Source organism: Drosophila serrata, unplaced genomic scaffold (assembly GCF_035046125.1).
Source record: "Drosophila serrata isolate PLE 108 unplaced genomic scaffold, ASM3504612v1 contig_155, whole genome shotgun sequence".
Classification (NCBI taxonomy): Eukaryota; Metazoa; Arthropoda; class Insecta; order Diptera; family Drosophilidae; genus Drosophila; species Drosophila serrata.
In genome coordinates, this window is record NW_028257053.1 from 187,734 (window position 1) to 213,745 (window position 26,012).

The following is a 26,012-nucleotide window of genomic DNA, read 5'->3' on the forward strand; positions in this document are numbered from 1 at the left end:
TCAATGCCCCAAACCACTCGGCCGCGCCGCGATTGCCACGTCGTGCAGCGCGGGTGTTTATATGAACATGCTGAACAACCCACAATCCACACCAGATCTCAACGGCTCTGAGCTCACATCTAATTGCCAAATGGTACTTAAGACTCTACGAGCACAGAATCCAGGGGTCTATATGGAGGACTAGGCCATCCCCAAGGCGGAGCGGGAGATAAAAACAAGCCAGCCGTTTCTGTTCCTCGTCAACTAGCGATGCCTAGAAAAACTGAAGAAAACAGATCACAATGTTCGGTACGGCATCAGAAAGGCCAAGGTAAAGATCTTCCTAGCCGAACCGGATGATGTCCTCTAAGACGAAGTCGACGACAAAAAGAATCTGTCTTAGTCATCGACGAAGATAACCAAAACACTTCCTCGCAAAAATTCGAGCAGATAATCCTGAACCGAATCTTGCAGTCCTTTTCCGACATCGACATCGGCTTAGTACAAGAGCCATGGACCAGGGACGGGCACTTCTCTGGCAGTAAATTGGACAGTCAAACTCATGCTACATGGCCCTCGACGACCTGGCAGCGTTCACCAGGGTGGTGCAGTGGGCCGAGGAGAGTAAGACGACGCTTTTCCTCGGGTAAGACGTCTACGCCAAGCACACACTGTGGGGAAGTAAGGTATCACACGAGACGGGTCATTACTTGTAACAAGGCAGAAACGCCAACCTTAATATTTTCAAGTATGGGGGGTTTTCAAAAGTGATCGTAAATATAACTCTCCATATGGAGCACAGCGATTACAAGGTAGGAAAATACGGGGTCTCGGCACAGCCCAAAGTCTTGACTAACTCCAGAATGCTTATGTAAGCGGATGACGTCAAGCTTTGTGTGCAATACAAGAACGTTGTTTGCCAGTCGGATTTACAAACAGATCTCAATAATTTTCAAACTTGGTGCTGTATAAACTTATTAAACTTAAACGGCTCGAAATGCAAGCTAATGACATTCTCTCGTATCGTTCCTAAGCTTGCTACTTAAAAATTCAGTTGATGATTGGCTTTGATTCAGCTTGGACTTGGCTTTATTGATGTGCTTAGATTTATTAAACGATGGTCGAAAGAATTCAATGATCCTTATGTTACTAAATCCTTACATACCTCTGAAGTTAGTCCTAACTTAGAATATGGATGCTGCGTTTGGAGCCCTCAGTACGGCGTCCATTGTAAACAAAAGAACTTTTTTCCATTCGCTCTACGCGGCTTAAATTGGCATGCAAACCAAAGATTACCTTAGTAGTATTAAAAGCCGATTTCGGGACCTTTGATGTCAGCAAAGGGTAATAAAAATTCAATTAATGGGCTAGCTATCAAAATTTTAAATGGTTAAAGTAAAAACAAGAAAGGAAGCTAACTTCGGCACGCCGAAATTTATATATCCTTGCAGATAGAACTTCGATGACTAGGAATGCATACAATATAAAATATATATATTAACGTTAAAAAACAATGAAGTAATACCTGCTTTCATTTCATTCACCTATACATATTATATTTTCAGTTTTACATTCACAGATTTGCATTTTTGCTCCACATCTAACGATCGTTTGTATGGCACCTATGTGATATAGTAGCTCGGTTTTTTTGTAACTTTACACAAAATTGTAGAATAAAATAAAATGGCTATATCTCATATTTGATGCAAATCTGGTGAAAGCTGAAGAAGTTATAATCTTTAGTTTTATTAATTTCTTTTCTTCTTATAAAATGGCAATGTATCAAATTTGATAAAAAATCTGTTGAATACTGAAAATGTTATACATTTTAATTGAATTAATTTCTCGATCGTTCCTATGGGAGCTATATGATATAGTCGTCCAATTTTAATAAAATTTTACACATAATTGTAGAATAATATGAAATGGCTATATCTTAAATTTGATTAAATTCTGTTGAAAACTAAAAATGTTATCGCCACCGCGATTGTCAGTCTTCCGACAACAGCCACCGCCATTCTCATTCCTGTCAAATTTCTCGATCGTTCCTATGGGAATTATATGATATAGTCGTCCGATCCGGCCAGTTCCGACATATATACGAGTGAGAGTTTATAGAAGGCTAACTACAAAGTTTCATTCAGATAGCTTCAAAATTGAGATACTAGTTTGCGTAGAAACGGACAGACGGACAGACGGACATGGCTAGATCGACTCGGCTGTTGCTCCTGATCAAGAATATATATACTTTATATAGTCGGAGGTGCCTCCTTCACTGCGTTGCAAACTTCTGACTGAAATTATAATACCCTGCAAGGGTATGAGGGTTAGCTGTCAACCTGTCAATGGATGGGGTAATAAAGATGCAAATTATTAGGGTCAGTGAATGTAAAAGGATACTTGTGAACAAGTGTTCAAGCGCCCCAACAATGTGGATACGAGTGCGAAAGGGAGGGAGAGATCCTGGACCGCGTTGATCCCGTTCACACACGTGGACGTTTACCCACGAATGAATTGATGTTATCGAAGAAATGCTAGACTCATAACGGAAAAATCCATCGTCTGCTCGATCTTTGAGCGCACGTGAACGGTTACCCACGATCCTCTCTTAAAAAAGGGACAGGGTCTTAAATAAGGATACATGTCTTGTATGGGACGGAAAATCCACGCTCGGATTGAGGACGTTCACCCACGATCCTCACTTAAAAAAGGGATGGATGTGATTTTCCCTGTGAGATATTTGAAAAGGTGATTTGTTTTCCCATAGAAGGGCAGTAAACCGCAATCCCCTCATTGAATAAGGATGATGAGAGGGGGTTTTCCCACACTCATTAAATCTCCAGTTGATTGAATGCGTGTGATGACATACACAATTATCTCATCTAAATAGGGGCGGAGGATGAAAAGGATACACTTGTAACAATTTCACAGCGAAGATGGAGCTCGTGTAAAAGTACAGAACAAAATTACAAAAAACTAACAGAAAAAAAATTAATATCATCTTCATCTTCATCTTCATCATCAAAACCATCACCACCAAAATGTATGCCAACGATCAACAACATCACGATCGATTTTACTGGGTGGACATTCCCAATGAAAACGGACAAAATAAATGTATTCGTCAAACAAACCCCTCACATAAGTCTTAATGTGTTTGAGTATGAGGAAGAAAAGGACACTATATTTGGACTTCTGTTCACAAATGGAACAGAGAAGCAACACTATTTTAATCTGGATGGATTCTGACCAAAAACCTGACTCGAGCCTCTGAACCTCTGACTAGAAACCTCTCTCCCACCTCAGAAAAAGTTTTATAGTAAATTAACAGACTCCGAATGATCTGAAGCTGATTATCTTCTTGCCGTTCAGGTTCGAAGTCACTTCAAGTATCGAACTTTAAGAGATTATTTGGAACTCCATCTAAAAATAATTGTTTTGTTGCTCAAATACTTTTTCAGAACTTTAGGGCTAATTGTTCAAATATCAACCAACTCGATCAAACCCATTATTATACAACTCCGGGTTTTTCACGGGATGCGATGTTGAAAACTACAGCAATATTCCTCGAATTACTGACTGATTTTGATATGATTACATATGTTCAGTCTGGAATTCGAGGGGGAATCGTTCAATGTAGTCATAGATATACCAAAGCAAACCACAAATATCTTTAAGATTTTGACCCGAGTCAGAATATTTAATGTATGTGGATGCTAATAATTTGTATGGATGGGCAATGTCGGAAGCACTCCCTTATGGAAATTTTAAATGGTTGAATCAACCATAAATAGAAATGTTTGATATTAATTCTATTTGTGAGGAAAGCGAGTATGGATATATTTTAGAGGTAGACTTAAAATATCCATACTCACTTTACGACGAGCACAATGACCTACTTTTCTGTCTACTACTTTCGAAAACCTCAAAGACTCCAAAGTTATTAGCCGATCTTCGTAATAAATACAAATACATCATACACTATAACATTTTAAAGCAGTGTATGGTTTAGAGCTCGAAAAAGTACATAGTATCCTCGAGTTCAAACAAAAACCTTGGCTTAAGAAATATATTGACATTAACACGGAGAACAGGACTAGGACTAACAATAATTTTGAGAAAGACTCAAAGAAAGAAAATAACTTAAAGCGCAAAGACATTCGCCTAGTAACAGACCTGTGGGTCCCCAAGGTGGGCGTCCTAGATTATGTGCGAGGGACTTAATAGCCAGATTCAATTTTAATAATAATTTAGTGCAACAAAGTTTAAAGAAAACATGTATGCGATTCAAATGAATAGACTACATAACGTTTGTAGTAAGCCAATATTCCTGGGTTTTGTAGTGTTAGAGTTATCCAATTGGAAGAAGTATGATTTTCACTACCCATATATGAAACCCAAATTTCAAAATACAGATTCATTTATCTACTCTATTAAAACAGAAGATTTATAAAATGACATTCGTTATGATGTTGCTTAAAAATCTGAAACATCTGAACATCCAGATCAATTGGCTAGGCTATATAATTTCCAGCAGTGTACTAAGTGTACAGTGGTAAGTCTTTATAATGTCCGGAAATATTGTCAAGTGCATTGGAGTTGCAGCTCGGACGGTGGACGATGTAAAAAAAAACATCGGCCTGCGTTTCTGTTGTGAGGCCTGTCGCGATGTAGAAAGGGAGATGATATCTTTCATGCGGTAAACCAAAAACGGTTTTAACGGTTTTGACCAGTTTTCGAAAAACTCTTGATATTTTCTTGGCGCTGGACACCCAATTTAATAGCCTTACGCTATTAAATGAGTCTCCCAGGCGCAAAAAAACCGCTATTGGTGGGCAGCATGTAGGCGGACCCCAACTACCTGAAACGGGTTCTCAGCAGCAGCCTCCCTCGGCACAGCCCTCGACCACAGCATTAATTCCAAGAGTGCTGAGATCGAGCGCTAGAAAAGATTCGGTACCCGACTGTGCAGCGGGAGTGTCCGAACCGCCGGAGATTTCTGTTTTGTCCCTTGGGGGGTCGCAAATATTGACCCCTCAAAGTCCCGTGCACACAAATATATCTGCCCAGGGTGTTAGGCCCGGAATATCGGCCGACAATGACACGGCAGATAACCAATCTGCCTTGCCAAAAGCCCCTATAGCGGTTCCACCAACGAGACATATTTTTGTCTCGCGGCTCTCCCCTGACCAAACATCGGAACATGTTCTCGCCTTTATACAAGGCAAAACCAGAGCCGAAAAAAATTAAGATAAAGGTGGAAAAGTTCAAATTTTCTTACGCAAGGGACATTTCATCTTTCAAAATAAATGTCCCTAACGAGCTCTTTAACACTATTTGCTCTCCCAACTTCTGGCCAGAGTACATCGTTGTTAAGGAGTTCGAGGCGAAGAAAAAGAAAAAGCGGCCTGTAGGAATAACTCTTCCCAGGCCTGATCATACAACTGCGCCTTCTACGTCTTCCAATCCCGATCCAAAAAACTAACCCACTCCCTAGGTATTTCCTATCAGAATGCAAGAGGCTTACGTAGTAAGCTTCCAAACTTGTATTCTGATAGCCTTTCGTTTGCATCTCAGGTTATTGTGTTCACAGAAACCTGGTTAAAGCCGGAGATTCTGAGCTCCGAAGTTTTTCCAGCTGTGTTCACGGTATATCGGCTAGATCGCCCTATCAGACGAGGGGGTGGAGTTCTTATAGCGGTGGACTCCTCACTCACGTCAGAATTATTAACCTTCGAGGAATGTAAGGATGTTGAATTCCTCTGTGAAGCTATCTATGAAAGGTAGCTCCATTTTTATTACCTGTTCCTACATACCTCCACTGTCGGAACTTCCTATTTATTGGAATCACCTTTCCGCTATTCAAATGGTTTCCAGTAGACTTTTGGATAGAGACCAGTTGGTAGTTCTAGGGGATTTTCATATCCCTGGTGCTATTTGGTGCTCAAATAATTCCACCAATACTCTCCATACACCTACACAACATGACTTTATCGCTGGCTTGTTTGACATTACGCTGTCTCAAGTCAACCATGTTCGAAATTCCTTACAGCGCTTGCTTGATCTTTGCTTCGTCTCTGATCCTGCGAGAGTCAGTTTAGCAAGGGTGGCGCCTCTGACGCAGCCCGAAGATCCTTATCATCCAACTTTCGAAGTGACTCTTGATATTGGGTGTGACGTACAGAATATTTCTGACCGTCCAGCCAATAAAGTCCTATGTTTTCGCAAAACGGACTTTGAACGGCTGAATAATTTTATAAACGAGTTCAATTGGTCCGATCCATACATGTGCACTGACATGGCAGTTGCCATGGATATTTTTTACAGTGCCATGAATTCATTTTTTACTGAATGTGTTCCGTTATATTATCCGCCAAGCTCGAATAAACCGCCGTGGTTTACTTAAGAGTTGAGCCGACTTAAAAATAAAAAATCTAGACTGTATGCTAAATTTAAAATCACCGGTTCTCAATCTGCCCTTTTCTTGGACGTTGATGCACTAAGATCAGTACATACAAGTGGCCCGTATGACACCAGGCACGTGCCTGTTTGGGTTAGGTGTTAGTAGGCGCGATGGAAAATATAGGACAGAATACGAGGAAAATTGACTACCGGCGTGCTGCCAGATTGTTAGCTTGCATGCTTACTAAGTGTGTTAGTATCAAAGATTTTTATTTGGGAAGGGAATCTACGTTAGAGATTAGTGTGTACAAATCATTATAATTTGCACATAACACTCTAAAAGGTTCATGCAATTCAAAGGAGGTCCTACAGTGGCGCAACACTAATGGGATATAGGATCTAGTGGTTCTACATGGTACATGGAAATTAAGCTGACTCAACAAGTCAGCACTTTCCACATCACCATGGATAAGGTTAAAAATAAAGGTTATCCCTAGCATCGTTCTACGATTGGCTAAGGACGGCAAGTTTATTAATAGGAGTCTACTAGAGTAGGAAGCTAATCTTTGGTTTGCATCCCAATTTGAACCGCGAAAAGTAAAAAGTTCTTTTGAACCGACTCGATGCGTTTACTATGGACGCCCTACTGGGGGCTCCAAACGCAGCATCCATATTCTAGGATAGGACGAACTAAGGAAGTATATAAGGATTTAGTAACATAGGGGTCATTGAATTCCTTCGACCACCGTTTAATAAATCCAAGCACACCCCTGGCTCTATTCACCATAGACGAAATATGATCAATAAAGTCAAGTTATGGGTCCAAGCGGACGCCCAAATCGTCAACAGAATTAATTCTTTCCAAAGAGCAGCAGTTCAGCGTGTAAGTAGCAAGCCTAGGAACGACACGAGAGAATGTCATTAGCTTGCATTTCGAGCCATTTAAGTTTAATAAGTTTATACAGCACCAAGTTGGAAAATTATTAAGATCTGTTTGTAAATCCAACTGGCAGGCAACGTCATTGTATTGCACGCAAAGCTTGACGTCATCCGCGTACATAAGCACTCTGGAGTTAGTCAAGACTTTGGGCAGGTCATTTATAAATAATGTAAACATTATTGTGGAAGCCCTTTATAATAAAGGAAGAGAGCTCCAAAAGATTTGTTTTTGTTGATCTTCGCTTAGTAAAACCATGTTGACATGGAGAAATAACCGATCTACAAAGGTGCTGTAAATGAGGGGTGATAATATTTTCAAATAATTTTGGGATGGCCGACAACTTAGAGATTCCTCTATAATTGCTGGCATCCAATTTGCTACCTTTTTTGTGGAGAGGAATAATAAACGATTCCTTCCAAATAATGGGAAAGTGGGAGGTTTCTAAGGACAAGGTAAACAATTTCAGAAGGGGATAGCACAGGGCGTCGGCACAATACCTGAGCACACAGCCAGGAATTCCGTCGGGACCTGGCGAATAAACTGGCTTGACACGATGAAGATCTAAGATCTTTTATCTTATTTATCAGCTCGGTCAAACTTTACCGTGCTGAACGCGCAGTGTTATAAAAATTATTTAACTCGTTGTAGGGCCCAGTTCTCACAGGATCCAAAACAGTTTTATAATTTCGTTAACTCTAAACGTAAGCCTAAAACAAATCCTTCCTCGCTTTCATTTGAAAATACTACCGCAAATAATGATCAGGCAATAGCCGATCTATTTTCGCAGTTTTTTCAAACAACCTATTCAAGCTCTTCGTATCTACACCAGACCTATTCCTACGACATACCCACATCAAACTTTATTTTCTGTCCTATCCTAAACGAAAGCTCGCCAGGCCCTGACGGAATACCTGGCTGTGTGCTCAGGTATTGTGCCGACGCCCTGTGCTATCCCCTTCTGAAATTGTTTACCTTGTCCTTGGAAACTTCCCACTTTCCCATTATTTGGAAGGAATCGTTTATTATTCCTCTCCGCAAAAAAGGTAGCAAATTGGATGCCAGCAATTATAGAGGAATCTCTAAGTTTTCGGCCATCCCAAAATTATTTGAAAACATTATCACCCCTCACATACAGCACCTTTGTAGATCGGTTATTTCTTCATGTCAACATGGTTTTACTAAGCGAAGATCAACAAAAACAAATCTTTTGGAGCTCTCTTCCTTTATTATAAAGGGCTTCCACAATAATGTTTACATTATTTATAAATGACCTGCCCAAAGTCTTGACTAACTCCAGAGTGCTTATGTACGCGGATGACGTCAAGCTTTGCGTGCAATACAATGACGTTGCCTGCCAGTTGGATTTACAAACAGATCTTAATAATTTTCCAACTTGGTGCTGTATAAACTTATTAAACTTAAATGGCTCGAAATGCAAGCTAATGACATTCTCTCGTGTCGTTCCTAGGCTTGCTACTTACACGCTGAACTGCTGCTCTTTGGAAAGAATTAATTCTGTTGACGATTTGGGCGTCCGCTTGGACCCATAACTTGACTTTATTGATCATATTTCGTCTATGGTGAATAGAGCCAGGGGTGTGCTTGGATTTATTAAACGGTGGTCGAAGGAATTCAATGACCCCTATGTTACTAAATCCTTATATACTTCCTTAGTTCGTCCTATCCTAGAATATGGATGCTGCGTTTGGAGCCCTCAGTACGGCGTCCATAGTAAACGCATTGAGTCGGTTCAAAAGAACTTTTTTCTTTTCGCTGTACGCGGTTTAAATTCGAAAGCAAACCAAAGATTACCTTCCTACTCTAGTAGACTCCTTAGCCAATCGTAGAACGATGCTAGGGATAACTTTTATTTTTAACTTTATACATGGTGATGTGGAAAGTGCTGACTTGTTGAGTCAGCTTAATTTCCATGTACCATGTAGAACTATTAGATCCTATATCCCATTAGTGTTGCGCCACTGTAGAACCTCCTTTGAACTGCATGAACCTTTTAGAGTGCTATGTGCAAATTATAATGATTTGTACATACTAATCTCTAACGTTGATACCCTTTCCAAATTAAAATCCTTAATAATAATACACTTAGTAAGCATGCAAGCTAACAATCTGGCAGCACGCCGGTAGTCAATTTTCCTCGTTTTCTGTCCTATATTTTCCATCGCGCCTACTAACACCTTACCCAAACAGGCACATGCCTGATGTCCTACGGGCCCCTTGAATGTACTGACCTTAGTGCATCAACGTCCAAGAGGATATATACCAAACCAACCTTACAAGCGTGTACGGGAAAGTAATAGCGATTCACAAAAAATGCAGGTTAATGAAAATCATCAACAAATAGAAAACAATGGTCAGTTCTACTATGAGCAACGTGGTTTTAATAATAATAATAGCTTGTATCAAAATACTCAACAAAATGAACCAAGGTCACATGAAAATTTTCCAATGGGAGCCTCGGAACAAATCAATACATAGAAATCATGATTAATAATCGACTATACAGGTGTTTGGTTGACATGGCGTCCTCAATAAATGTAATGAGGGAAGATTTTTTTTATTACCACCTTCAGTAAAACAAATTTCTGTAAGAACTATGGAAGGAGTTACAAAGTTAAAGGAGCGTGTATTTATTGCACCAAATAATCTTTTTAAACAAGATCAGATATTGGTAAACAATGCCATTATCGATTATTCCTTAAGAACAGTATTAATAAATAAAAAAAAACATTTAAAGTAAGAGAATTTTTGAGGGATCCAAATGCAGAAAAAACATGTGGAGCATTTTAAAAACGAGAAAACTATACAGAAGAAATTAATTACGCAATTAAAAATGAGATAGAAGGGGGACAGGAATATCGACTCGACCATTTAAACAAAGAAGAAAAAATTAAACTACATAATTTACTAAAAAGTTTCAATGACATTCAATATCGTGAAGGTGACAATTTGACTTTCACGAGTGTCGTTAAGCATGAGAAATAATAAATACAACACGAAAACCGAATTTACAGAAAACCATATGGTTACTCTTTTGCTTTCGAACAGGAAGTTGAGAAACAAATAAAAGAGATGTAGGATCAGAAAATTATTCGGCACAGCCAATCACCCTACAGTAGTCCATTGTGGATTGTACCAAAAAAGGCTAATGCCACAGGTATAGAGAAGTTTAGAATCGTAATCGACTATAGAGGACTAAATGGCATAACAATAAGCGATAAATTTCCCATCCCTAACATGGATGAAATACTCGGTAAACTAGAACGTTGCCAATATTTTACAAGAATTGATTTAGCCAAAGGCATTCATCAAATTGAAATGGACGAGAAATCCATAAAAAAGATCGCATTTTCGACTAAATATGGGCATTTTGAGTACACAAGAATGCCGTTCGGATAGAAAAATGCCACAGTAACATTCCAAAGATGTATAAATTACATACTTAAAGATTTAATTAATAAATTTGTTAGTATATCTCGACGATATCATAATATATTCTGCGATCAGTTAAACTTTTTAAGGAAAGTATTTAAAAAATTTACTAGAGTCAAATCTTAAACTACAATTGAATTAATGCGAATTTATGAGAAGAGAGGCAGTTTTTCTTGGTCACAAAATTGGACCAGATGGTGTCAAACCAAATCCAGACAAGGTTCAGGCTATAGTAAAATTTCCCATTCCAAAAACGCAAAAGGAAATAAAATCATTTCCTGGCCGTTGTGGCTACTATCACTAAGTAAGAAATACATAGAGAAGTCAAACAGTACAAAAAGTACTATCCCAAAAACGGCTGAGACTGGAAACCTAGAGCACCCGAACATTATGTCTAGAACCCCAGAGTGCGTTCAGCTTTTTCGAGTTCGAAGCATTCGTTCGAAACCGAGCACAACAAAAATTCACTTTTCAGTGGCAGATCGACAGTGGAACGATGAGCAGGGGTGCGTTTCCTTACGCTGCACTATGTGGAATTTGACCCGTTTTCGTGGCCAAAACTAATTTTTTGCAAGTATTCAAATTTCCGTATTTTCAATGATACAATGTTACGAAATGATCAAACTAAAATGTTAACTTAACAGTTCAATGTTAAAATAACAGCTGTTAAAGACAGTGGCTGTTAAAGCAAGTGGTGTCCATTGTCACTTTTGGAAAGAAAGTTGAACTTTCCAAAAGGTTTTAAAAAAGATTCAAAATTGTCTCAGTGAGTGTCCATATACAAGTTGTAGGTTTGTCAATTCTGAATTCAAAATATATAGGCTCATTGTACGTTTTTTTGCGTAATTTGAATTATTAGCAAGCAACATCTTGGTCAGAAATGCAGAACTGCTAGTAGTGTGGCGTAAGCAAGGGAGGTTCAATTCCTCCGGAAATATATTGTGGAACAATCAAACTCCGCAGAATATAAGGTTTTCTTAACCGTTAAAACTGATATCGACGTTAGGGAAGTCGACAATACATATTTTTTTTATAATAATAATGAAATTGATGACAACGATGAAGTTAATAATTAATATGTAGAATAATAAAACCAAAAATAATGTTATTCTTAAATAACTTCTACACTTATTATCCGATCTGAACCAAATTTACAGGACACATTTAAAATAAGAAATTCATCCTGTGTTCCAAAATTGGTCTATAACTTTAAAATGGCTTTAAATATTCGATTTTTTTTTCGATTTCTGTGGGCGGAGGGGGGCGTTAACACGGCCACTTTTCTAAAATACCTTCCTATAGTCACAACCATCATTATATAAGAAACCTGCAGTGAAAAATAATAATAATTTCAAAATTTTTAATTTTGCCCACGAAAACGGGTCAAATTCCACATAGTGCTGTGATCAACAATCATGTTCTTCAACAGTTGACTCACATTAGTTCATATACTCGCTGCATTCGCACCATCACATACGTTTTTCGCTTCGCCGACCTGTCAAGAGGAGTCAAAGGTGTTGATCCATCGCAAACGCCGGAAGAACTTCGCCGCGCACTATTCAGCATCGTCTACAACAGCAACAGTGCTTCTTTGAAGATTTTCGCTCGCTGCAGAAGGCTAAACCACTTACAAGTCAGCTAAAGTATTTAACTCCTCATCATAATATGCTCTTATTAGAGTTGGAGGGCGACTACAGAACGCTGACATCCCTGAATCTGAGCGGCATCCGCTGTTTCTTCCAAGCAAATCGCACTTTGCTTGGATTTATGTTCGACACTTGCATCTGAGGAATTGTCACGCAGGTCCGAAGGCTCTAGTCATTCTCATCCGTCTGGAGTACTGGAGTACTGGATCATTAATGCCAGAGATCTAGCTCGTCGAGTGGTGCGCTCCTGCATCGGCTGCGTTCGGTTCACGCCCAAACTAGAGAACCAACTCATGGGATCGCTTCCTCTAGAACGAGTCCTGCCGCAGCATCCGTTTCAGAAGTGCGGCGTCGACTTCTGCGGACCATTCAACACGTATCTTCGAATCAGAAGAAAGGGTCCAACCAAGTCATACCTCGCTGTCTTTATTTGTTTGGCATCTAAAGCAATCCACATAGAAGTTGTCTCGGATTTGTCCACCAAGGCATTTCTTGGAGCACTCAAACGGATGATCGCCCGGCGGTCGATCCCAACAGACATCTACTGCGATGACGGAACCAACTTCGTCGGAGCTGCCAACCATCTTCAAGAATTACGAGAGTTTCTTGAAAACAAAGCCACGCAAGAGGTCATTTCATCTTATTTCTCAATCGATTTCATAACCTTCCATTTCATCCCTCCCAGAGCTGCTCACTTTGGAGGCCTTTGGAAAGCGGCGGTGAAAAGCGCGAAAAGTCTGCTCTACAGAACGTTGATAAATTCCAGATTCACCTTCGAGGAACTCAGCACAATAACCGCTGAAATTAAAGCGATTCTTAGCTCGCGTCCGTTATCTCCGCTATCTCCAGATCCCAACGATTTTAGTGCACTTACCCCAGGGCACTTCTTGGTTGGAAAGTCTCTTCGCTCCCTTCCAGAAAGGCCCGTCTCGGGAACACATGCGACCAGTCTGAAACGGTTCAACGCCGTGACCGCAAGAAAGCAAGAGTTTTGGTGGTGGTCGGTGGTCATTCGACAACCTTCCTCAGCGATGGAAGATTGGGCGCATTGAGACCGTTATTCCCGGACAGGATGGGCTAATCCGAGTGGCCCACATTCGAACTAGCACTGGTGTATGCTGCCGACCAGTACTCAACACTGCATCATAATCTTGTTGAAAGATGATACTTTCAAGGCGGCCGGGATGTTCGGCCAAACTCTTTAAATTCGCATCTCCCGAACCGTTTCTCTTTGAATATACAATGTAAACAAAAGCTCATTAACATGAAGCTACCAAATCTCTGTTCTCTACATAGTTCTGCTGCTGTTAATAAAAGCCAGTTGCTAATGTTAGATTGCTTGAAACGGTTGTTTTTTGGCCTTTGTGTAATAAATTGAAATTAGTTTATGCACCTCCCAACCTGATATTTCATGCAGCACAAAAAACGCTTTGTGCATTAAACAAGTTTAAAATAGTTAAAGATTATATTGGAGATTATTGCAGGTATATATATCCATGTCCTGCGACTTGATTGTGGTTGAAAGTAGTCTACCGGCTTGATTTTTTTGGGTCGTTTCCTATCTGGCTTAATATATCCCCTATTCATCAACATTTTTCCATATATATTTGCTACTCGGAATACATGAGAAAACCTTAATACGTATTCAAAAGACAAAACCTAAAACAATTTTTTAAATTTAAAAAATGGTTATCTAAAACAATAACAGTACTTTACCGATCCATTTTAAAAGAAGTACTAAACTACAGCACCTTAAATGTATTAATAAACAAGAAAGGAAGCTAACTTCGGCCCGCCGAGGTTTATATACCCTTGCAGATAGAACTTCTATGACTTGGATTCTCAACAATATAAATTATATTTATTTGTGTTAAAAAACAATGAAGTAATACCTGCTTTCATTTCATTCACCTATACATATTATGTTTGCAGTTTTACATTCGCTGATTTCCATTTTTCCTCTACATCAAACAATCGTTTGTATGGCACCTACATGACATAGTCGTCCGATTTTCATGAAATTTGACACAAAATTTAAGACTAATATAAAATGGCTATACCTCAAATTTGATGAAAATCAGCTGAAAACTGAAAAAGGTATAAATTTAATTGTATTATTTTCTCGAATTGTAGAGTGTAGTAGAATGGCTATAAATTTGATCCAATTCTATTGAAAACTGAAAAAGTTAAAAATTTGTTGTAAAAATTTTCCGATCATTCCTATGGCAGCTATATGATATAGTCGTCCGATCCGGCCCGTTCCGACATATATACGAGTGAGAGTATATAGAAGGCTAACTACAAAGTTTCATTCAGATAGCTTCAAAACTGAGCGACTAGTTTGCGTAGAAACGGACAGACGGACAGGAGGACAGACGGACAGACGACAGACGGACATGGCTAGATCGACTCGGCTGTTGATCCTGATCATGAATATATATACTTTATATAGTCGGAGGTGCCCCCTTCACTGCGTTGCAAACTTCTGACTGAAATTATAATACCCTGCAAGGGTATAATAAAAACCTACTCTTGCATTTTTTTGTTCAAATATCTTAAAAAGAGCGAAGACGATTTTTAAAGCCGCTATCGCAATAATCAGAAAAACCTTGGGAACACTATACATATATATATATATATTTTTTCTTTTTTCTGACGTTCATGCACTCCGGTCAGTACACTCAAATCGCCCTTATGTTTAACTACCGGCGTGCTGCCAGGTATTTAACTTGCATGTTTACTAAGTATGTTAGTATTAAATATTTTAATTTGGGAAGACTATCTTCGTTGGAGATTAGTGGGTACAAATCATTATAATTTGCACATAAGACTCTAAAAGGTTCATGCAGTTCGAAGGAGGTTCTATAGTGGCGCAATACTAGTGGTATATAAGATCTAGTACTTCTACTTGGTACGTGGAAATTTTGCTAACTCAACAAGTCAGCACTTTCCACATTACCATGGATAAGGTTTTAAATAAAGGTTAGCATCGTTCTACGATTGCCTAAGGACGGTAAATTTATTAAGAGAAGTCTATTAGAATAGAAATGTAATCTTTGGTTTCCAACCCAATTTAAACGGCGTAGAGCGAAAAGTAAAAGATTCTTTTGAACCGATTCGATGCGTTTACTATGGACGACATACTGAGGGCTCCGAATGCAGCATGCATATTCTAAGATAAGACGAACTTAAGAGGAATATGACGATTAAGTGACATAGGGGTCATTAAATACCTTCGACCACCGTTTAATAAATCCAAGCACACCCCGGCTCTATTCACCATAGACGAAATCCAAGGGGTCCAAGCGGACGCCCAAATCATCAACAGAATTAATTCTTTCCAAAGAGCAGCAGTTTAGCGTGTAAGTAGCAATAAGCACAAAATGGCTTCCTTGCAGGGCGCCAGATGTAACCCTTAGAACATAAGATAAATTATTCTTAAACAGAACTATTTGCGTCCTGCCATTCAGATAACTTGAGATCCAATTAAAAAGATCACTTGGAAAACCCATTAAATCTAGTTTTCTTACGAGGATAGAATAACAGAGTCAAATGCTTTACCGAACTCAGTATAGATTATATCTGTCTGAAAATTTTTATGGAAGATAGGAAGAAAGCTCCAAAAGATTTGTTGTTGTTAATCTTCGCTTAACAAAACCATGAAGACATAGAGAAATAACTGATCTACAAAGGTGCTGCAAGTGAGGAGTAATAATGTTTTCGAATAGGTTACGGATGGCCGACATATTAGAGATTTCTTTATAATTGCTGGCATCCAATTTTCTACGTTTTTTTGCGGAGAGGAATAATATGCGATTTCTTGCAAGTAATGAGAAAGTGGGAGGTTTTTAAGGATAAACAATTTCAGAAGGGGATAGCACAGGGCGTCGGCGCAATACCTGAGCACCGGGCTTAACACGTTGAAGATATAAAAGGAGAGAGCTTTCGTTTAGGCAAGGACAGATAAAGTTTGATTTGGGTCGTCGTGGGATTAATTCTGGTATAAATTGGAAAAGTTTGAATAAGTTGTTTGAAAAAACTGCGAAAATAGATCGGCTATTCCCTGATCATTATAAGCTGTAGTATTTTCAAATGAAAGCGAGGAAGGATTTGTTTTAGGCTTACGTTTAGTATTAACAAAATTATAAAACTGTTTTGGGTCCGGTGAGAACTGGGCCCTACAACGAGTTAAATAGTTTTTATAACACTGCGCGTTCAGCACGGTAAAGTTTAACCAAGCTGATAAATAAGATGAAAGGCAGATTGACAACCAGTGAATTCAAATGTAGCATACAGTCTAGCTTTTTTATTGTTAAGTCGGCTCAACTCTTTCGTAGCCCACGGGAAAACATAGGACTTTATTGGCTGGACGGTCAGAAATATTCTGTACGTCACACCCAATATCAAGAGTCACATCGAAAGTTTGATGATAGGGATCTTCGGGCTGCGTCAGAGGCGCCACCCTTGCTAAACTGACTCTCGCAGGATCAGAGACGAAGCAAAGATCAAGCAAGCGCTGTAAGGAATTTCGAACATGGTGGACTTGAGTCAGCGAAATATCGAACAATCCAGCGATAAAGTCATGTTGTGTAGGTGTATGGAGAGTATTGGTGAAATTATTTGAGCACCAAATAGCACCAGGGATATTAAAATCTCCTAGGACTACCAACTGGTCTCTATCCAAATTCCAATAAATAGGAAGTTCCGACAATGGAGGTATGTAGGAACAGGTAATAAAACTGGAGCTACCTTTTATAGATAGCTTCACGCAGAGGAATTTAACATCGTTGCATTCCTCGAAGGTTAATAATTCTGACGTGAGTGAGGAGTCCACCGCTATAAGAACTCCACCCCCGCGTCTGATAGGACGTTATAGCCGATATACTGTGAACACAGCTGGAAAAACTTCGGAGCTCAGAATCTCCGGCTTTAACCAGGTTTCTGTGAGCACAATAACCTGAGATGCAAACGAAAGACTATCAGAATACAAGTTAGGAAGCTTACTACGTAAGCCTCATGCGCATTCTGATAGGAAATATCTAGGGAGTAGGTTGAAGGCGCAGTGGTTTGATCAGACCTGGGAAGAGTTATTCCTACAGGCCGCTTTTTCTTTTTCTTCGCTTCGAACTCCTTAACAACAACGTAGTCGGGCCAAAAGTTGGGAGAGCAAATAGTGTTAAAGAGCTCGTTAGGGACATTTATTTTGAAAGATAAAATGTCCCTAGCGTGAGAAAATTTAAACTTTTCCACCTTTATCTTAATTTTGTCGGCTCTGGTTTTGCCTTGTATAAAGGCGAGAACATCTTCCGATGTTTGATCAGGGGAGAGCCGCTTTTAGTTACATGATTTTCTGTAATTCAAATTTATTTGATTTGCGCGCCCGGGCAAGAAAAGCTCGAGCAAGAAAAGCGCGCCAATTCTTTGTATTCCCCCTTTTGTTTCTCTTCTTGCGTTCGCTAAAGGCCTACAACAGCATAGAGTGGCGATTAATAAGATTATTAATTATTCAAACGCTTTGTTATCAAACAAAATCTAACCATTTGCATTTGTGACATAAACTATAATAAATGAGTGTAAAAATTGTGCAAATAAGTGGTATAAATAGCAAATTACAACTTTTTTCGTTGTTTCGGAACTTTGCGCGCCAATTTTACGTGCTGCTGCTATTGACACAGGTTTGAGTTTTAGCATTATTTGTTGTTTAGTTGTTAATAATAAGGCAATTTGAAAGCCCTTATGACAATGGCAGATAAAAAGAGAGCACAAATCAGTGAAAACAAGTGCAGCCTGCCCCACTGCCAAAAATCTAGACGCGATTTCCCCGCCCTTAAATTGTTCAAATTTCCAGAAAAAGACCCAGAAATTTTTATGAAATCGGCAGAAAAATGCAATTTTAGTGAGGATTTTGTGGCGAACACTTCATCACTGTTTTTATGCCAAGATCATTTCTGCCCAAGTGATATTGGGATAAAATATCTGGAGCGAGGAACAATCCCAGATCGCAATCTAGTAAAAGATTACAGTTGTGATAATGTTGAAACAGATTTTAATGCTGTAAGCTTCCCTCCACTAAAAAGACACCGCTCACAGTCACCTGTTGAAATTTGTCGTCAGTGCCATAAAATCACAAAAACTTTAAAATGTTTCCAAAAAAATATTTTGCCTTCAGGAAATTGTCTGATGATAGACAAATAAGAATAAAGAAGCTGCAAATAGAAAATTCGAATTTGAAACGAAAGGTGATTAGGTTAGAAGCAAAGACGCAAAAAAACCTACTTTCTGAAATTGAGAAAATGAATTTAACTGGAAACGAAAAGATATTGGCGAAAATGCTTTTAAATGAAAAAAAGGGAACAAATATGAGATGGAATGATTCCGAAAAGTTGTTTGCTCACAGCATTTATTACAGGTCGACGTCAACATATATGTTTTTAAGGGACTCTTTAGAATTAAATCTTCCCAGTTCATCGTCTATACAAAAAAGGAATAGCATAAAAAATTTACAGCCGGGAGACAACGAATGTTTGTACTCAGCCCTTAAAGACACTATTAAGGAAATGACAGAATCTGAAAAAGAATGCATAATAACTTGTGATGAAGTTGCAATAAAAAGAAATTTAACATACAATTCCTCAGTTGACGTAATTGATGGCTTAGAGCATTTACTTGAACGCTCAGATAAAGTGGGAAGCCACATTTGCGTATTTGTTATAAGGGGTATTTTAAAAAAATGGAAATTTATATTGAACTATTTTGTGCCAGAAACAAACATTAAAGGAGAATGTCTTAAAAGCCTTATTCATAAAAACATTAATATTGTTGAAAATATTGGGTTCAAAGTAAGAGGTGTTGTGTATGATCAAGGAGGTAATAATAGAAAATGTACCTCGTTACTTGAAGTCACGAATGAGAAACCTTACTTTAGCTTCAATAATCAGAAATGACATTAATGACATTCCACATCTTTTCAAATCAATAAGAAATAACTTACTAAAAGCTAAGTTTGAAACCCCTGATGGAATAGTTGATTTCGATGTTATACGAGAGGTATACGAATTAGAGCAGGGATCAGTAACGAGAATGACTAAATTAACAACAAGTCACGTTAATCCAAATAGATTTGAGCTTATGCGGGTATGTTTGGCAACACAGAAATTTAGTCACACTGTTTCTGCGGCAATTATAGCTTGTAATCAAAACAAGCAGCTCCAACGAAATAGTTCAGAAGTGGCAGCCTCTACTGCTGCATTTGTCCAAAGAGTTAATGATTACTTTGATTGCCTGAATAGCAGAGTATTTACTGACAAAAACCCCATGAAATGTGCACTGCAAATTGATAATATGGTTTGGAACAAACTGAAAGAAATGCAGGAATACCTAAAGAACGTTAAATACCAAGGAAATAATATATATTGTCTTGATGGCTTGCTCCAACTACTGAGGCTATGTTTGGACTCGTTAAAGATCTTTTTAAAGACCACACGGATCACTTTTTCTTCTTGACTAGTCGAGTTAACCAGGATCCGCTTGAAAATATATTTGCGTGCGTTCGTGCAAAAGGTGGTAACTGCAGAAACCGTTCAGTTAATTAATTTAATATAATAATTGCCAAACTAATATCTTTGCATATTTTTAAATTTTCCCAGAAGAATAACTGCGAATCAGATGATGATGTTATGTTGCCAGTAGAGTTTGATTTAATTATATATCAACCTGACATTAAAAAGAAAGAAATACAGAAGCAAGAGTATTCTGTATCATATTCAGAAATTGTCCAAGACAATGAGAGGTACGACAAAAATATGGATAATTTTTTTAGCAAAAATGTACCCATTGAATTAACCTCGAGTATATATTTTTGTGGATATATTGCAAAGACATCTAGTTGTGATAATTGCAGATCGTTACTGATTAAAGACGACGAGCAATTAACAGCTCCATCCGAGCTTTTTATACATAAAAAAAACTACTCGAGCGACTCGGACTTTGGAAAATTAAAGCACCACCTGATATATTTTTTAATGTCTGCAAAATCCATATAAAGGTTTTTGAAAATATTTTTAAAAATAAGAAACAACAAATTAATATTAGAAAATTTATTGTGGATCAATGCATTTAATGCACAAATGAAAGTATTGATTTCTCATTATGGTTCGATATAAATAATGAATGCATAATGAATATGTGCATAAAATAGATCTCTTAAATAAACTTGTAAAAGTTTTACTTTTTAAGCATTGTAAATGGACTGTGATAGCTGATAAGCAGAAGAAGCAAGCTAAGCTCAGTATTTTATGTCATAAATAATAAACGGCAATGATTTTTATGATTTGAGAGTGAATGTGGACTAGGCCTATTGGGGATACCACAATAAATAAAACGCGCCAGAAAATCTACCTCTATGGTGGTGTGGAAACGTTTTAAACCAATATTTATTATGAACTTAATATTTTCTTATTATTTTTAATATTATTATTGTGACATAAGAACTTATAGATTTTAAATTAAATATTGGAATTAAACGAAGTATTTTTATTTTTTGCATTACTTATAAAAATAAAATAATTAAAAATAAAGAAAAAAAAGAACAATATAAAGGGACTCAAGCACTTTAAAAATGAACACAAACTAAAATCAAAACAAACAAACACATCGATATGCACATGTATACATCAACTGTTTTTGCTGCCGTTCTCGTCCCCCTCTCTACCTAACATAACAAGCGGTCAGCAGCCCAAAATATAAATGCGCACTTTTTTGTTCTGTGTTTACTCATACATGCAAACGCATTCTATTTTTAGATATTTACGCTCTCAACTTTGTGAGAGCAGGGAGAGCGCCATTGTCGTTTGAATCAAAAAATTAGCCTCATATTGCAAAACGAATGTATGGCCGTGAGGCATCTTATAAGTTATAGTCTTTGGTTTTGCCCTGTATAAAGGCGAGAACATCTTCCGATGTTTGGTCAGGGGAGAGCCGCGAGACAAAAATATGTCTCGTTGGTGGAACAGCTATAAGGGCTTTTGGCAAGGCAGATTGGTTATCTGCCGTGCCATTGTCGGCCGGTTTTCCGGGCCTAACACCCTGGGCAGATACATTTGTGTGCACGGGACTTTGAGGGGTCAATATTTGCGACCCCCCAGGGGATAAAACAGAAATCACCGGCGGTACGGGCACTCCGGCTGCACATTCGGGTACCGAATCTCTTCTAGCGCTCGATCTCAGCACTCTTGGAATTAATGCCATGGTTGAGGGCTGTGCCGTGGGAGGTGTAGTGTACCTCGTGTTGTAAGGGTTGTTCCCAGTCGGTCTTCTTATAGAGGGTGTTGTTTACTATTAAGAGAGGACCTTGTAATTCCTTCGCTAGAGATGCGCACTCTTGCTATGCTCGGGTCTAGCTCGCCGTGGTCGGGGTTCTTCCTAGCTTAGGATATTACGACACGCTACTACATTTAATTAGTGCGTCTTACACAACAAAAACCTACTCGAAAAGAATGGATAAAGAAAAGGATGGATCAAGGTGATACTTTGGTTTCACGCCGACTCGTGTATAGTTGAGCAAAGATATTCTGACGGATATCGGGAATTCAGATGGTAATTATTCCCGAAAGTCTTTACCCTCCCTACCGTGACAATGGTACGTGTAAATTGGCATTGTCCCTTGGCCGAGCCTCAAAACTCTACCACATATTTAACTGAGTGTTCGACATAAGTACTCGACAAACCGTATGACCTTTTTATTCAAAATTCATATTCTTCAACTTCAATTTCATTTACTAATCCCTTTTACCTAAATCTAGTTGCTTCATTTACAATCTATTTAATTTAACCTATCGTCCATTATCCCTAACTATAGCCTTAATTCTACATCTAATCATAATCATTAACAATATAAGTATTTACTATTGATTAAGGCATGATTATTATTTAAGCTTAATTTTACAAGGTTTTACTTAGATTTTACCGCAAAATATAGGTTCAAAATAGGGACAGTAGAGCGGCATTTTACATAGATTGATATTAGGTAATTATTGTTGTTGTTATTTATTACTCACGACCTTTTTAATTCATCACTCCATGATACGCTGTAAAGTTGGGCCCAAGTTCACGTTGGCGTTGAGAGCTGCTGGTCAAAAAAATGTAAACAACCTAAGCATCTATACGAATGCCACACTCATGTCCATCTGCGGGGTATTTGCTTATTAATAAATTGCCAAAATAATCAAATAAAATAAAGAAAATCATAATCAAAACAAAAACATTGCTGCACGCAGCGTATACTGCGCCCTGAGATGTGCAGAACCACTAAACCGGGTCTTCGGCCAGATGGGGGTTTTTCCGCCGCCTCGCGGTGATAATGGTCAAGTGGTGAGGCGATGCATCGGATCTGTAGAATCTCTCACATGGCTTGTTTCGTGGAGCACTCCGGTCCTCTACTTGATTGCCCAGTTCGCATATGCCATGTGGCAGGTTGCGTAACCGGGCGGCTGGAGGTTAAGTCTCCTTTTGGCCGCTGTCTATGGATCGTAGGACCCAAAAATGAGCCGAAAATTGTCGCCTTGTTGCGGAATTGGCTCAAATAAAATGTTCGCGAGCAGAGGGGGTGCTGTCGCCGGGGACCCTGCCACCGATACGCCTTAGAAGCTGAGCCCTACGAAAATCTGTATTATTATTGGGACTCACAACACGGCACTTATTTACCTTCTATTCTCGCACAAATTCACACAAAAAACTGCCTTTAATAATCACGGCTTTTCTCAATATAACAATGATAGTAACTCTGAGATACGTGTGGTCTCCAATTAATATTTGGACGACGTCTTATAAACACAAGCGTTCGTCAAGAGAGATAAGAGAGTATTGATTTGGGCTTTGGGAAGCTGCAAGCAAGTAAGCTGCAGTTTGGGAGCTTATCTTATCTAACTGTGCAATCATACGATCTTAATCTAATGTGATTGGTCTTCAAACGCTTTTTTAGCTATTATTGATTTATTGATAGTGAAAAAGCTCTTATCATTTGAGTGCGAGGGTGGGTTGAATAGTTGTGCATTACTTAAAGCTCTGCTGGACACTACACCCACAGATAAGGGTGACAAGACTTTTCTAGGAAGCCTTATCTGAACATACCTGTTGTTTTCTGCTCTGTATATCCTTTAAATGAAATACTCCTAATTTCTTTCCTTTCTCATCTTCTAGTTCATAATAATAAGAACTGCGTTTCTTATGAACTTTGGCTGGAAGAAATACTGGTGCCAATTTACTACTGAATTTTTTTATGGTATTACTTTGCGTAAAATTTCTAGCGTAAACTAAGTCGCCGTTTTTAAATTCTATCTGCCGAGTACGTAAATTGTATCTATTAGCGTTTTCTTCATGTGACCTGTTTAGGTTTAATTTGGCTTGTCGTCTCTGTAATTGTAAGATATCTGGTTTTTGTAGCCGAGTGTCGTCAGTTAATAAATTCAAACTGCGCAAGAGGCTATAATCCTTGCCGTTGAGAATCATATGCTGACCAAATGTCAAGAAGTAGGGTGATGAACCTGTGCTTCGATGTAAAGATGCTCTTAGAGAGCCGCTTATAGCGTCTAAATTGTCATCCCAATTGGTGTGATCATTCCCTATATAAGCTCTAACCGCGGCTAATACTGATCTGTTAAGTCTTTCACTCGCGTTAGCCTGTGGAGAATAGATTGCTGTAAGTTTCTGTTGTACTCCGAAACTGGTTAGGAAAGCTTGAAAATAGCTTGACTTAAATTGACTACCGTTATCAGAAAGTATAACTTCTGGTTCGCCGAATGTATAAAATATAGCCCCCCTCAAATAGTCGCAGATTTTAGGAGCTGTAAACTTTTTAAGTGGACACAAGAAATGGAAACGCGTGTTATGATCGACTACGATAAGCAATCCTATATTTCCTTTCCTTGTTCGAGGATATGGCCCTAATAAGTCGATATATAACTTTTGAAATGGTCTGTCTGAGGTCAAAGGTTTACCCATTGGAGGTTTTAGAATCGTGTTTGGGCTTTTACGACAAATGACACAATCAGATATATAGTTGCGTATTTGCGTCACCATACATGGGCAAAACAAATATCTTTTCAGCTTTTCTACCGCTTTACTCATGCCACAATGAGCTGAACTTGGAGAATCATGAGCTTGGTACAAAATGTCGGGAACTAAAGCTGAAGGTATCCAAAGTTTCCATGGATTTTCTCCATCTAAGTCTTCCGATGCAAATGTAGTTCTCTTATAGATGTATCCGTCTCTGACTTGAAGATCGGGAAACTTGGACTGATTGTTAGATACTTTCGCTATCAAGTCTAGGTATTCCGCGGATTTGAAATGTGGAGAATCTAAGTCAACTATCGGACCACTTTGGCAAAATTCCTCAATAGCCGTTTCGTTCTGTCGCGATAAAGCGTCTGCCACGACATTCTGCGAGCCGCTGCGATGCTTAATAGTGAACGTAAATGTTCTCAACTTCATAGACCATCGAGCTAATCTTCCTGATAAGTCCTTCTGTCGCATCAACCACTGCAGAGCTGCATGATCGGTTATAACTAAGAAATCTTGACCCTCGATATATGCACGGAATTTCTTAATTCCTTTTATTACGGCAAGACATTCTAATTCAGATACGGAATAATTACGTTGCGCTTTGGTCAACTTTTCGGACATATATGAGACTGGAAGTTCTACTCCGTCTCTCTCCTGAGCCAGTACGCAACCAATTCCAAAAGAGCTGGCGTCGCACAACAAAATAAATTGTTTGGAAAAATCAGGGGTTATAAGAATAGGTGAATTAGTAAGGCATGATTTCAGGGTTTCAAATGCGGTCTGTGCCTTGTCATCCCATCTTAGTGAATCCTTTTTTTTAAGGAGTTCCGTCAAAGGAAAACTGAGGGTAGCAAAGTTTTCTACGAATCGTCTATACCATCCTGCTAAGCCTAGGAATCGTCGCAATTGCTTAACTGAAGCTGGCCGTGGAAATTCTGCTATCGCTTTAACTTTATCTGGGTTTGTTCTTATATGTCCGTTTCCAATTATAAAGCCGAGGTATATGATCTCTCTCATACAAAATTTTGATTTGCCGACGTTGATAGTGAGATTGGCCTTACGCAAGCATAAAGCTATCTCTTGAAGTAAAAGCATATGTGACTCGAAGTCTTCGGACAAAACTAATAAATCGTCCAAATAAACGAATACTTTGGTCCTGAGATGGGCTGGTATAACTCTATCCATTAGACGGCAAAGAGTTTGGGCTGCATTGCAAAGACCAAAAGGCATCATTTTGTATTGATATAGCGGTCTATTTGGAATTGTAAACGCTGTGTATTGTCTAGAATTCTCATCAAGCGGTATCTGCCAGTAAGCATGCTTCATGTCAAGACCACTTATGAATTTAGCTGGAGGTAAACGACTTAATATGCCATCTATATGAGGTAATGGATATGCGTCTCGCTTTGTAACTTTATTTACTTCTCTCGAATCCAGGCACAAGCGATTTTTATCTCCTTTCTTTACTAACACACAGTTACTGCTCCAGGCGCTAGTTGATTCTTCGATAACATCTAAGGCTAGCATGTTATCTACTT

At 38.7% G+C, this 26,012-nt stretch overlaps 1 protein-coding gene and 1 pseudogene across 1 annotated transcript in view; both read left to right on the plus strand.

Moving 5' to 3' along the window:
• The first annotated feature begins 321 nt into the window (after positions 1-321).
• Positions 322-26,012, plus strand: part of LOC147644572 (uncharacterized) — a 53,528-nt gene continuing 27,837 nt past the window's right edge. Inside the window, exon 1 of the mRNA XM_086826162.1 lies at positions 322-625. Coding sequence (XP_086682288.1) covers positions 549-625 — 77 coding nt within the window. The 5' untranslated portion in view covers positions 322-548. The remainder of the gene's footprint in view (positions 626-26,012) is intronic.
• Positions 771-13,469, plus strand: LOC147644573 (uncharacterized; annotated as a pseudogene).